Source organism: Camelus ferus, chromosome 3, assembly GCF_009834535.1.
Source record: "Camelus ferus isolate YT-003-E chromosome 3, BCGSAC_Cfer_1.0, whole genome shotgun sequence".
NCBI lineage: Eukaryota > Metazoa > Chordata > Mammalia > Artiodactyla > Camelidae > Camelus > Camelus ferus.
Window position 1 is genome coordinate 12154366 of NC_045698.1, and position 13429 is coordinate 12167794.

The 13429-nt window shown below is 44.4% G+C and overlaps 1 protein-coding gene across 1 annotated transcript in view; it reads right to left on the reverse strand.

The window, feature by feature from the left end:
• Positions 1-13429, reverse strand: part of MYO10 (myosin X) — a 192879-nt gene that overhangs the window by 8854 nt on the left and 170596 nt on the right. Inside the window, 8 exon segments of the mRNA XM_032470343.1 lie at positions 100-223; positions 2275-2432; positions 3429-3623; positions 4048-4132; positions 4134-4191; positions 5894-5949; positions 6663-6756; positions 9651-9746. Of these exon segments, the coding sequence (XP_032326234.1) occupies positions 100-223; positions 2275-2432; positions 3429-3623; positions 4048-4132; positions 4134-4191; positions 5894-5949; positions 6663-6756; positions 9651-9746 (866 nt within the window).

Genomic DNA, 13429 nt, shown 5'->3' on the forward strand with positions numbered 1-13429 from the left:
GCATCACCACAACCCACAGACGCGAATGTGACTGAGCTCACGAGGTGACGGGGAAAGTGCACCCCAGTGTCCCGGGTCCGGGCGGAACTGGAGACTCACAGTTGAGGTTTATGTCTCCGTAGGGCAGGGGCAGGAGCGGGGAGTGCAGGGGGTGGTGGGTGTGGCGCAGGATAGGGTTCCGCTTGTAAATCTGCTCCACCACGTCCGAGTTCAGGCAGTTCTCCTGGAGAATAAAGGAGCCGTTAGAGAAAGGCCACGAGCTTATTGCAAAAGATGTACGGAAAGGAACAAGGCCACTGCATTCTCCTGCACGTGGATGTTTTTCACAAGTCACAAAACATCAGTAGCCTAGGGATGGTGGGGGGACTAGATGGATTAATCCAGCATCAATCATTTCGACACCCAGAAGCCATGTTTGAAGACGAATCACACACATTTTCCTCACATAGCTCATTCCCTTTCTCTCGTACATTTGCATACATTTCCCCACATTATTGGAAAAAGTCTTTCCTCTGGAGATGATGTATATTCAAAAAAGTTCATTTAAACATCTCTTGCTAATTATTTAGCCATGAATCGCTTGGCCACATCATATCATCCTTATCTATAATTCATTTTAAAAATACAGTTTGCTAGTTCTCTCACGGGTCTTCCGTATTCTCTGCCCGAAAACGACACATTAGTATCAGTTGAGACTGCTCGTCCATGAGCCTCCTTTCTCACTCCTGAAATTTGAGAGCTCCTTGCAGAGAATTTCATCATGTATTTAAGTTCTTAAAACATTAATGTGGGATCTGAAAAAGCCAAAGTCCCTTTTAGAACTTTAAATAAACAGAAAAGCTGGGGGAGAGGCGATGAGTCATTTTACTGCGGGAACTTCGCTTCCACTATGAAACTTATGCAGTAACACCCAATCGAAAACCAGGGAGAAAAAAGTCTAAATTAATTAAAAAACTAGTGCAGCCTTAATTAGGGCAACTTGTCTCATTTCTTAAGAAGCAATTGTTTCATATTTAAAAATTCTATTTATTCTTTTAATGTCTGATTTCCAATGAGTTAGTAAATAAAAGGGTAGATAAGATACAGCTTTGAAGAGAAAGTGTGCTCAGCTGGTATGTGCTGTTTTCTCTCCCTTCGCACAAGAAAGCTTCGGAAAAATTAATTTGAGACTAGAAATGACATTATTAGTTTCAAGTGCCCCGGGTTCCATGGACAGCTCTGCGGTTTGTAGGAGAACTGACTTGCTGGAATTTGGCTCCAAATACCCAGAAAATGTATCATTTTGGAATTAAGAGGCTGACTTGAATTTGGTGGGAAATCATACACTCCTGATCTATTAGACCCTCCCCGCCTTTACAAAGGCGCAGTTTACCTCCTGGATCCGATTAGTTAACTTTCTTTGATGTACGTCAGTCAATAAACACCCGCCTCACTACCATTCTGGCGTCCCTTCTGTCACAGCTCCAGCTTTTTCCTCTGTGTAGGGAACCTGCCGACGCAGGTAACTTGGAGGAACAGCAGTAAAAATAATCCCCTCCACCTGCTTCCGCATCAGGGCCGGACCTGCCGTGTGTGCAGCGCACCCAGAAAGCCCCGTGTCTCTGTTTCCACCCCTGGAGAACGAGCGCGATGACCCTGGTTCGCGGCCGCCGTCTAATCGTTCGTTTGTTTGCTCAGTCATTCAACAAACACTTACTGAGCAACTGATCTTTATAAACAGGAAATTACAATTTAATAAAGTCAATGTTGGTCCAGAGCTCTGGGGGCTTCTGCCAGTTTAGAGGCACCTGATGAGGACTCCATGTTTCCTAGACCAACCTGGGCTCTCTGCAAACCTACCTGTGTGGTCTAGAAAGCACAGAGTAAAAGCAGAACTACTGTGTTCCTCCTAGAAGGTACCCCAACCTGGGCTCAAGAAGAGCCTGTGACACAGCAGGTCATCCCCAACACAGATCGCACCACATCCCTGTGATGGGGAGCCCCACACCCCAACTGTAGACCCCTGTCCTCTGCCCGCACAGCCCAACAATCGCGGCTGCCTCAGTGGCAACATCTAACACCTCCCCAGAGGCAAGATATTTCTAGCATCCAGTGTCACCTGCAGTCCAGCACTTAGATTTTTAAAAGCCGGGATACACAAAGACAGAGTTAATGAAGAGTTAGTTTTGATTACAGGAAGAAAACGAAGCCTGACTAATGCTGACATCATGATGTTCCAAGGGTGAGAGTCGGTGAGCGGCTATGAACCACCCCGGGGAGCTGGGCTCCTCTCACCTTGATATCCTGAATCAGCTGCTGGGTAGGGGTGTCAATCGGGGCCTTGGCGTCGGTCACGTTTTGAATGGCGCTGGACCACCTGGTGGCCTCGTTGAGCAGCTTGGTGTAGAGTCGGTAGCAGTGCTTGCGTCCGTACACGGTGACATTCCAGTAGCCTGCGAGAGTGGTGCACACATACACACACATGCCAGCCTTAGCCTTGGGGACCAAGAGGCGTTCCTGTACTGGGGTCCCAGAACGCCAGTGCCCATGTCATCTCCACCTGAGCCCCTTTATTATTTAATTCAACAGCTACTTGCTGACTTCCTCCACGTGCCAGCCCTGCATCAGGTAGCCAAAGACATGTGGAGTTTACACTTGAGAGGGAAAGACAAACATTAAAATGATAAGCCCAGAATTAAATCTATAACTAACATCTGCTTTAAAAGAACGACCAGGTATAAACTAAAGTCCTGTTCAAGGTTCTGGAACAAGAGTGAAAACTCTTCCTTCAGATTTCTGACTCTCCTTTTCCCTTCCTGTCTCTTCTCTTCCTTCCTTAAGAGTCTCCCTTCAAAGGAGACTCCCGTCTGTGCAAAGCAAGCCGTCTCTGTGTTCAGAGACCAGCTGTGAGATGGAATGATGTGACTATATTAAAAACTGCACGAATTTCTTTTTGAATGGACTATGTTAAAAAAAGCACACAATTACAGCTAGCGACAAAAATCAAAACAAACAATCTAGAAACACCTTTTATAATAACAAAGGGAAAAAACACGAAGCTTAGACTGCTTTTTATTCTACTGGGTTACGGTCACTGTCAGGATGACCTTTTTCAGGCTCCATTAGGACACTTGTGGTACAACATTGAGAAAGACAAAGGCACAGCATAGAAAAATAACGCTTGGGGGAAAACCTTAGTCTGTTGATATTTTATTGCCCTTACAAGAATCTCTCTGCAACTCAATAAATCAAGACCTCCTTCCTACAGTTTACACACCAAGTGCTCATAGAGCTAACCACGAAGCAAGAAGATAAATCCCCCTGTGGCGAAAGATGCACATGCTCCAGGCAGAAATCCTGCTCCTTTGCTCTGAGCAAACCTGGACCCCCTATGCTTGGATGGGGCAAGCCTCGGGCCCAGCCAGTCCTGAGCACAGCGCCCTGCTTACCGGTCTCTTTGAAGATCTTCTCGTCCGGAGGGACGACTGAACAGAGGCTGTTGAGGACCAGGGTGCCCAGTTTCAGGGCGTTCTTCTCCGAGCTCTTGTAGTAATCCAAGGAGTTGTGGGTGAGCACAAACCACCGCTTCTTCAGTTTCAGGGAAGACATCTTCGGGCTGTTTTTCACTTCTTTGTGCAACCACCCTGGAGAGAGAGATGAAAGGGTACATTCAAAACTAGGAAGAAAAGCATCACCAACCAGGTAATAATTTACGCAATGCTTGTAGTTACATTTGCTAGGAATGGCCACCGGTCATTTCGTATTTGACGATTTTTAACAATTTTAAGAATCAAAATTGGGGGGGGGAGGATATTAGCTCAGTGGTAGAGTGCGTGCTTAGCATGCACAAGGTCCTGGGTTCCATCCCCAATACCTCCATTTAAAGAATAAATAAGCAAGCCTGATTACCTCCTCCTTAAAAAAAACAAAAAAACCCACACTATTGAATTAAAAAAAAAAAAAAAGAATAAAAATGACCCAGAAAAGTGGCTCAAAATGGAACCACAGCAGATATCCGTGGAGATGGAGATAGGACCCCAAAAGGAAGAAGAGCCTCGGTGGCCTCACCTCTCACTATAAACTCCTGGCCCTCCACTCTGGTGTCCCCCTTGGATCTCTGCAGCAGCGTTATCCAGTGGTGCATCTCCTCCGGCAGTGTCGGCGTTGCAGTGAAGCACCCGGTTGGCAGTGATGATCACGAATGAGTTGGGTCTGAGGAACAGGGCGAGAAGGAAGCCAAACCTCAGCGCCGCCGAAGTCCTCACCTCTGCCTGAACCAAGACTAAATGCCTGTTTCCTGGCTTTTGGGTCACGGGGATAAAAAAATGGCAGGGCTATTTGGATTTTATGTGGAGGCAAACCTGGCTCATTTCTGCAGGATTTACTTTCTGCCTCATTAACCTTTCAACTTGGAGCCACATATTCTGAAGGTCCTGGAAGGGAAAACATTTCACTGCAAAACTTTCCAGATGACACGCGGTTCCGAGAAGGCTAAATAAGGTGACCGCAGGGGAAAATTTTTTTTTGATGCCTCTCCAAGGGAAATTTCTTTCTGCCTCTGGGTATGGCCTTGGATAATATTTCTGTGGGTTGGTAACGAAATGTCTGACACCAGTAACAGAAGATCAGTAAATAGGTGTAAGTGGAACATCTTATACACTTGATTATGTCTGGCTCAAAGAGCCACCTGGATCTGTTTTTTTTCAAAGCAATCTGATGAGAGTGCACTTCCCGATCGGGGATAACATAAAAATGGAAATTTACTTTCTCCAGCATCTCTTTGTATCTGGCAATGCCCTGAGTCTCTCGTAGGCCCTTGCTCAGACTAATTCCTAACCACTGAAGCTCGTGACAACAACTTCTTGCAAGTTTTCAAACTGAAGTTAAGTGCTGCAAAAGTCCGAGGAAAAGGAAGATTAATAGGACTAGAGTGGGGACAGACAGGCGCTCCTTAAAAATAAAAACAAGATTTTTCTATAGTTGGGAAGGGAGAAAGGTGGGCACTTGAAGAGAGAAAAGCCTGGGGAAGGATGGAAAGCTCTCAGCAGGGATCACTACCTGTCCGGTCTGCCAGCAGGAACGGGTTTAGGAGAAGAGCGAGGCAGATGGGAAATTGACTGTCAGAACAAAAACCTGGGCTTTGATTATTCACATGACACACACGTGTTAAAAGGTTCCTGAGTCAGGTATAAGAAGGTACTGGGTGACTACAAGAAACAAAGAATCTATGGTTCAGAAGAGCCTTGTCAACAGTTGGCGTGACTCCCATCCAAACCAGGAGATACTATTTTTGTTGATCATTTGAATGTCTTTCTAAAGCTATGTTATTGAAGGCAGAAGTCAATTTCAATTCGAACTCAGAATTCGTAAGCAGCAAAACAAAAACAGAGAGAATGATAAAGACAAGGGCCACTGGGTACCTGGACTCCTGAGACCATCGCCGAAAATGATTTGCCTTCAAAAAACAAAACCCCAAACATGCTCTTTTCAGAGCCCAGATAAAGTGGGCATGTCCAGGGAAACAAATGCTTGTGTTTTTGTTTATGAATACTCTGCATATAAACTGCCATCAAAATCCTTTTCAAATTCATTATTCAAGTGTCGAAAGGGGAACCACACCCGCTCCCACGCTGGGATACAGGCATTTTCTTCCTGCATGAAGCCCGAGTTCATTCCTGGATGACTGTCTAAATTAGGTTTCCATGGTCTGCCCCTGGCACTCCAGAGATCCCCAGAGAGGAAGATGATGTAGGAGGATGTCAAGCCGGGTACCAAGAAGGAAGTCTCTGGTTCGCTGGGGTTCACCAGGTGGGAACATGCAGCCTAGAATCACTTCACACCCAGTGCACAGACGCCTGTGGGCACAGGCAGGTGATGAGGAGCCACTTTTGTGGAAAGTCTCATCTGAGCTTACCTGTCGGGGCTGTCTGAGGCGCACACAGAATCGATCAGCCCTACATCCAAAGTGCCCTGGAAAAGAGCGAAAGCAGAGAAACTGAGAGAACCACTCAAGGACAGTGCACATCATGGTAACACCCCTAGATTACGACTCTGTAAACAGGCAAACAAAAAAGACTCCTTTTTGTGTCAACTGCAAAGTAATAGTTACTTTGGAAATGCCCCCCCGACTGTCACTTAGTACCAACGGCCTCTAGACAGGGCAAAATACACTTCACTCATTAAGTAAATTGTAAATGAATCTGTCTTGTTCTTAAAATTCTTTCAGCAAAGGGTGTTTACGAACCTCTTTCAATCATATGTATTTTCTGATTTACACTACGATCTACCATGAAATTTTATACTGATGAGAAAATAAAATTATTTCTAAAATAGATTTTGTGACTGTGTATGTGTCTGAGATGGCGTGATGACAGAAGATTATGATTTAGAATTCACTAAATCCTTTGAAGGAAAGTGTAATGTGCTTCCACAGTTTCATAAAGATTGGGATTTTTTTTTTTTTTGGCTCTTTGAATGGTTTGAGGTGGAAGAATTGTCATCTATTATGATTTATAATCTTCAGTAATTTACTCCATTTTTCTGCATGATCTTTAACCAAAATATTCCTATTTCTGTCTTTAATTATTATGCTATTACTTCTTTTTTTAAAAAAATTGTCCAGATATTCCCGGTCCCCTCCCCCTCCTCGGGACGCCCTCTCCCCACCACCGATGCTCACGCACCACAGCGTTTTGCGGGTTTGCCTGCTCATCGTGCATCTCCCGAATCTCCTGGTCCGTGGATGCGTGGACCTGACTCAGCACGCTGAACCACTGGCTGTGGGGAGGAGAGAGCGGCTGTCAAGAGTGGCTCACTTCTGCATGTGCGAAACAGTGACGCCTTTCTCCACGCTCTCTGGGAAAAGGACATCTCCTCTGGGCAGCTTTGCTTTTAAGTTGCCTACTCCTCATGGGTAACCTTGGATTTCATACGACCAAGGAGCAAAGTTAGAAGAAACAGCCAAAGTTCCTTAAGGACCATTGGATGCAATTTCAGATCCATGGAAAAGCCTTTCCTCTGGCCCCACAGACCTTTACAGACACTTACTGATGATGAGTTCCCAGAGAAACTGGCAGCAAAAAAGGAAATCCTCAGTTCTGCCCCAAACACTTAGATCAAGGATCATTACTGAATATATTATACATAACCTATGGAACATTCAAGTGTCTTTTCATTTTTTCAAAGTAAATGATCAGGTAAGAAGGCCAATACTGTAAGAGCTTCATCTCAGAATGACCCTGGATGTCCATTCTCCCGACCCATTGCCAGGATGGGGTTTCCAACCATGAGAGAGGATTTCTATTTAAGCGAATAAAACCTCAGGATAGCTGGAAATAGAAAACAATTTTCTGAAACAGAAAGTAGAAAATTATTTGGCCCAGAGAACTCTTCTACCTTCATTTCAAATGAGTTTCCATACTTTCAGCCTCCTCAGAATCCCATAATAAACAAGAGCATGTCAACTCTAGAAAAGTCAAGTGGAACAGAAGTCATGATGCAACTAGACACAATACATGCTTGAGGAACATGACCATGAATTCCATCCACCCATCATTTCATCTATACATTTAAGAGACTGTAACAAGTGAGAGGTACCAAGTGTGAGAGAGATGCTAGGGCTCTGTCTCTGGTAGGGGGCTGATCAGACATATATACACAAAAACTCCTGTAACTGAGGCAGAGGAAAAAGTACTTGGTATATAACAGGGTACTTAAGTAACAAGGTAATACCTATATATAAAGGTATTTAAGTAAAGAGGTAATACCTATATATACATATATATAAAAGATAAGTCGTGTAAGTTATTTATAGCAAAGCAAAAAAATCTACCTCCTGTAATTCCTGCATGAGAAAGATGTGACCAAGAGTTTGAAAATACTCAACATACACTGACTCAAACAGAAACCAAGGGAAACATCTTAATATGAATTTGTTCATCAATTCTGATTAATCCAAAGGCAAGACTTCAGTCATTGCTTTATAAAGCTTAAAAATATCCCAAATGGAACACTGAACAACACACACATTCAGAATGCAGGCCACTTGGGACGGGACACACAAATGAATAAAACTGGCTTTGCTTTCCATCTGCCCAGGTGACCCCCTAAATCTACATCTCTCTCCTCCTGAATCAAGTACAGCTCAGAATCTGAAAAGGGAGTTTTAAAAATGTGTTCCAATTGAATTTCTTTGCTGTACCCCAGAAATGAACACCACACTGTAAACTGACTATACTTCAATTAAAAATTAAAATTTGAAAAAAAAAAAAGTGTTCCACTGGCCGGGGCAAAAAGTCCTTGGCTAAAAGACTCCAAATGTTAAATTTTGCAGGTTGATTATGGCACAATACAGACAGGACAGCTGCCAAACGCTGGGCCTGTAATTCAACTGAAAAGCTGTGGGCATTCCCTGGACCGCAAAAAAACACACGTGGTCCCGAGGAGTCCCAGACGGAATGATGGGGCTGTAATTCCAGGTTTGCTTGTTTTTCCAGTTTGTGTCATAATTTATGGATCCAAGCAGGGTTTTAGTCTGTTCCCATGGGAAGAATTATTTTCTTTGCCCTTAATGCTGCTACCATGGTGCTGTATCAACAGAAACATTCAAAGGGCAAAGAGTCATAAAGGCCCCCGAGAAACCACTAGAAGATTCTAATTTCTGAGCTGTGAAGTGAAGAACACAGGCAGAGGGGTGCCACCCTCATAAATCGGAAGGTGTCCTCTGGCACTGCGCACAGTGGATGACAGGCACCTCCAGTGTAACCCTACAGACTCAAGCAGCAGCAGGGACAGATGACAGATGCTCCACTGTCTGACCCCGTTCTCTGGAATTCTGTGCCACTTCTCAGCACCACGATGGAAACTGAGGTCGGAAGAACTTACATAACTTGCCCCAGCCGGTGAGGGACACCGTTGTCCTTGGAGCTCAAATATTTAAGCTCCTTAAGGAACCTAAGACGCTTTGTGCCTCCGTTCACTAGAATTGAGCTTGCATTCCTTTATGAGTTATACCACCTTTTCTCTGTATCTCAGTCTCCTACTCTGTAAATTTGGATAACAGCAGTAATACTACTACCCTGGGGGGTGGTTGTCGGAATTAAATGAGTTCATATATGGGAAGCATTTTAGAACACTGCCTGAGACAGAGAGTGAGTTCCCTAAGTGTTAACTTGCTCTTTTAACCAACTGAATTCTTCAGTATCAAGACCTTAAGTGCCCTCCAAATGCCACAACACCAGCATATATTTAAACAGCCGGTGGTGAATGTTCCTGCTTTTTTAACCCTTATGCAAACAGAAGCTGCTCTCTTTCAAAGCTCAGAAGCTTCCCACGGGCGGCTTTCAGCTGCGTGTGGCTGCCCAGTTTATATATGCTGCTAGTGACAATAAAACCTGAATGGAAGTAACAAGCAGTCTGTCCAGGGGCATCGAAGCTGGAAATCTGGGTGCTTACTGTATTGGATGCATTTGCCCAGTGAAAGACTGCCCAGGAGACAAGCACATCGATCTCTGACGACTCTCCGTTCTTCGACCATCCTAACAGAAATACCCGACTAGAAAATCGACTGAAACCTTTTCAGAGCTGGCAGGCTGGACAGTGATCTGTGTGACACCCAGGCTGCAGAGGAGTGAGGACGGAGTTCTGACAAAATCCCCAGCACAGCGCCTCACCTGGCGTCTTCAGGGGACTCAGCAATCAGGTGGAAGGTCCGATCAGCCATGATGATGTCAATGCCGTTCTCTTTGCTGGTGTTATCTACGATCTCCCTGCAAAGGAACACGGGCACCAAACGCCAGTCAGGAACACAGAATTCTTAACAAGGGGTGGGGAAAGAAATGTCACAAAACTGACGATCGAGGTGGAAACTATAACTGAAAAATCAGATACCGAAGCTCTAGAGTGGATTTTTTGCTTTTAGAAATGGTGAAGATCTCTGTGGCCCTGGGGGGAGCCAGGCTCCTCTCTGCTCCTGAAAGGGGGGGCTGCTGGGTGTGTGTGAGGGAGTCCTTGACTTTTCTAGGGAGGGGCCTCTCTCTCTCCCCACTGGCCCACCCTAGCCCCACCCCAGCTCAGGCCCTAGCGCCATGGCTCCTGCTGTGCGCGCCCCTCCCCTGACTCAGTCCTCTAACCAGAAAGCGCCCCCCCCCCCCAAGGCAGCCAGTCCGGCCTGCGCCCCTTCCCTGGTTCATCACAGCTTCCCATCAAGGTCTCAGGCATCTGCGGACACCTTTGACTCAACCTGCTACAGGCATATTCATTATTTCCATTAGGGGATTTGGGGTGAAAAGCAGGATTTGGGTGTGTCTAGATCTCCATTCCATCCTATCTCCTCCTAACACTCTCTGAGCAACACTGGAGATTTAAAATCAGTGCATGACATTAACACAATCAGGGTAAAACCCAAGCAGTGGTTAGGATCGGACCAGAGGTGGTGACAGAGCTGATGAAGGACGGTGCTGGGGACAGAGCCAGCTGGCTTTGACAGCTGAAGCAGTACGACTATTCATGGTAAAATACTTATTCCACATCTAAAATAATAAGCAGCCAGGTTCGAAAATAAATTCTCATATGACATTTTAGCTAGAATCACTGAGATGAGATAAAATACCTTATAAAAACCAAGAAGATCAGGATTCAAGGAGGAGTCTAATAATGCCTTCCTGGAGCAGGAGAGGTGACCCCAATGGGGAGAGATCACCCAGGTATCTGGCACTGGAGCCACTGGGAGAGGACAATAATCTCAGGGGAAAATTGTCCAGACAATGTTATCCTGGACCAGCCACTTTGCCTCCCAGGAACTCAGTGGCCTTAAGTGTAAAATGAGGGGGTGAGACTATGATGGAGCTGTAAGGCCGTGGTTCTGAACCACAGAGGTCCATCAGGATCCTGGGAAACATTCAGAAAACCCAGGTGGGACTTTTTAGGGTGGAGCCCAGGGACTGACATTTAGAAAAAGCTCCCCTGGAGACAGGGGTGTGATGATACTGTCCTGGCCTTGATAAACGCAGTCTGGAAGCTACAGGATAAATAAACGACGTAGCATCTTCAATAATAGATGGTCAGTGGAAGAAAGGATAAAGGAGAAGTACATAAATTTAAAAAGATTTGAGAGATCTATCAATCAGTTAAAAATTATAAACCTTATTTGGATTCTGATTTGAAGAAATAAACCAACTCAAGTCTACAAGGACACTACAACCTCCAGTTATAAGAAAACTGGGGAAATCTGAGCAATGACTGGAGTTTGGATGTTATAAGCAGTTCATGTTCCTTTTTAAATATTATAATGAGCAAGGAGGGTGTAGCTCAGTGGTAGAGTGCATGCCTAGCATGCATGAGGTCCTGGGTTCAATCCCCAGTCCCTCCATTAAAAAATAAACTTAATTACCCCCTCCCCACCAAAAGTGTCATAATGATACTGTGATTATGTATTAAAGAGAGTCTTAATCTTTAAGTACGCACTAAATATTTACAAATGAAATTATATGATGTCAGGACTTGCTTTTAAAAAAATGTGATTTGTAGGGGGAGCAGTGCAGAGTGGGCTCACGAACAAAACATGACTGAAAGCTGGGCAATGAGCACACGGATTTCATTCTGGTCTCCCATCTACACTTGCACAGGATTGAAATTTTCTATTTAATAAGACGTTTCAAAATATAAAATAACAAAAAAAAACTTACTGTGATGAAACTTTAACAACTCACTGCCTTTCCTCTACAGAATGTGACCAACAGCTAACACTTCCTTACCTCTGTAATTTTTACAAAACACCTGGAGGACAGGGCTTTATTAAGCAGCACAGAGTAAGCAGCAAAAGGCACATACACGAAATTTACATGATGAAATTCAATACCTTGCCTCTCTCTGTCTCTCAGCCTCCTGGCATTTGTGGCCCCCTCCTATGGGGTGAGTAAAGAGGACCATCACGGTGTGCAGGGTTGGGGGAACAGAGCTGTGCTAAGCCGTAAAAACATGTAGGACTCAGACATGGAAACAATCTAAATGTCCGACAGAAGACTGTAATAAAAAAGCTGTGGTGTGTGTGTGTGAGTGTGTGAGTGTGTGTGTGTGTGTGTGTGTGTGTGTATGTGTGTATAATTGAATACTATTCAGTCATAAAAAAGAATAAAATAATGCCATTTGCAGCAACATGGATGGATGTGAAGATTGTCATTCTAAGTGAAGTAAGCCAGAAAGAGAAAGAAAAATACCACATGATATCACTCATGTGGAATCCAGGAAAAAAAAAGAAAAAAGACACTAACAAACTTATCTACAAAACAGAACCAGACTCACAGACATAGGAAACAAATCTATGGTTAACAGGGGTAAAGGGGGTGGGAAGGGATAAATTGGGAGTTCGAGAATTGCTAATATTAACTACTATATATAAAATACGTTAAAAAAAACCCCCAAATTTCTTCTGTATAGCACAGGGAACTAGATTCAGTATCTTGTAGCAACCTATAATGAAAAAGAATATGGAAACAAATGTATGTATGTATATGTATGACTAAAACATGCTGTACACCAGAAATTGACAGACTGTAACTGACTATACTCCAATAAATCAAAAACCAATCAACTAACAAACAAAAATAAGGTGTAGGACTCAGATTCAAATCCTCAGTCTTATCTTCCTACAGAACAAGGGCTCTAAGGAACCCCAAGAGGCAGCCTGGGAAAGGACCCTGCTGTTGACACTTCATTATTTGTCCTTAAAATTAAACACACAGAAGACTTTCCCCCCTGATTTCACCCTCCACTTTTCAATGAATCACTTTCTAAAGTCTTTGATGCCAGCTGAGTAAGAAACAATATGTCACTCTCAGGTCTCATGACTTCAGAGGTTAATGTGCTCTCTCAAAGCTGATTTTTTTAACCTGTTTTCTAAATAGGTACAGTTGCTCAGTTTGAGTGGAGTGGGGTATGTGCTATCCCCACGCAAATTTTATGCTCACTATCTGGTTACCGAAGAAAACCAGCTGCCCCGAAATTCTCAGTATTTTCTGAAAACCTTACTGAATTTTTAATAAAAATAACAGGCACTCCATAGTTCAATGCTTTGGTTGTAGAAGGTGGCAGGAAAAGGGGGTGGGTTGGATTCAGACACCAGCTCTGCTCCTCTGATGGGTACAGAGAGGTTGGTCTATCCAACTCAGGCGGACGACAAATGACTCACTTCACAGCGCAGCTCTAGACTGGCTGGCTGCTCCCAGTCCAGCCATCTATCTGTTGGCCACAGTGGGGCGTGGGGAAGAACTGAAAAGTGGTAGTTGACCCACAAGAAGATGCTCAACCCACGCTCAATATCCCCGCCACAATTCCAGCCAATCAGCACTTTCAAGGGCTCATTCTGTGTCCAACTAGCCCCTTACAAACACGAGCAGAATGTCTGCGTTAACCACAAAAAAGTGCATTTTCACAGATACAGTCTCACTTCCCC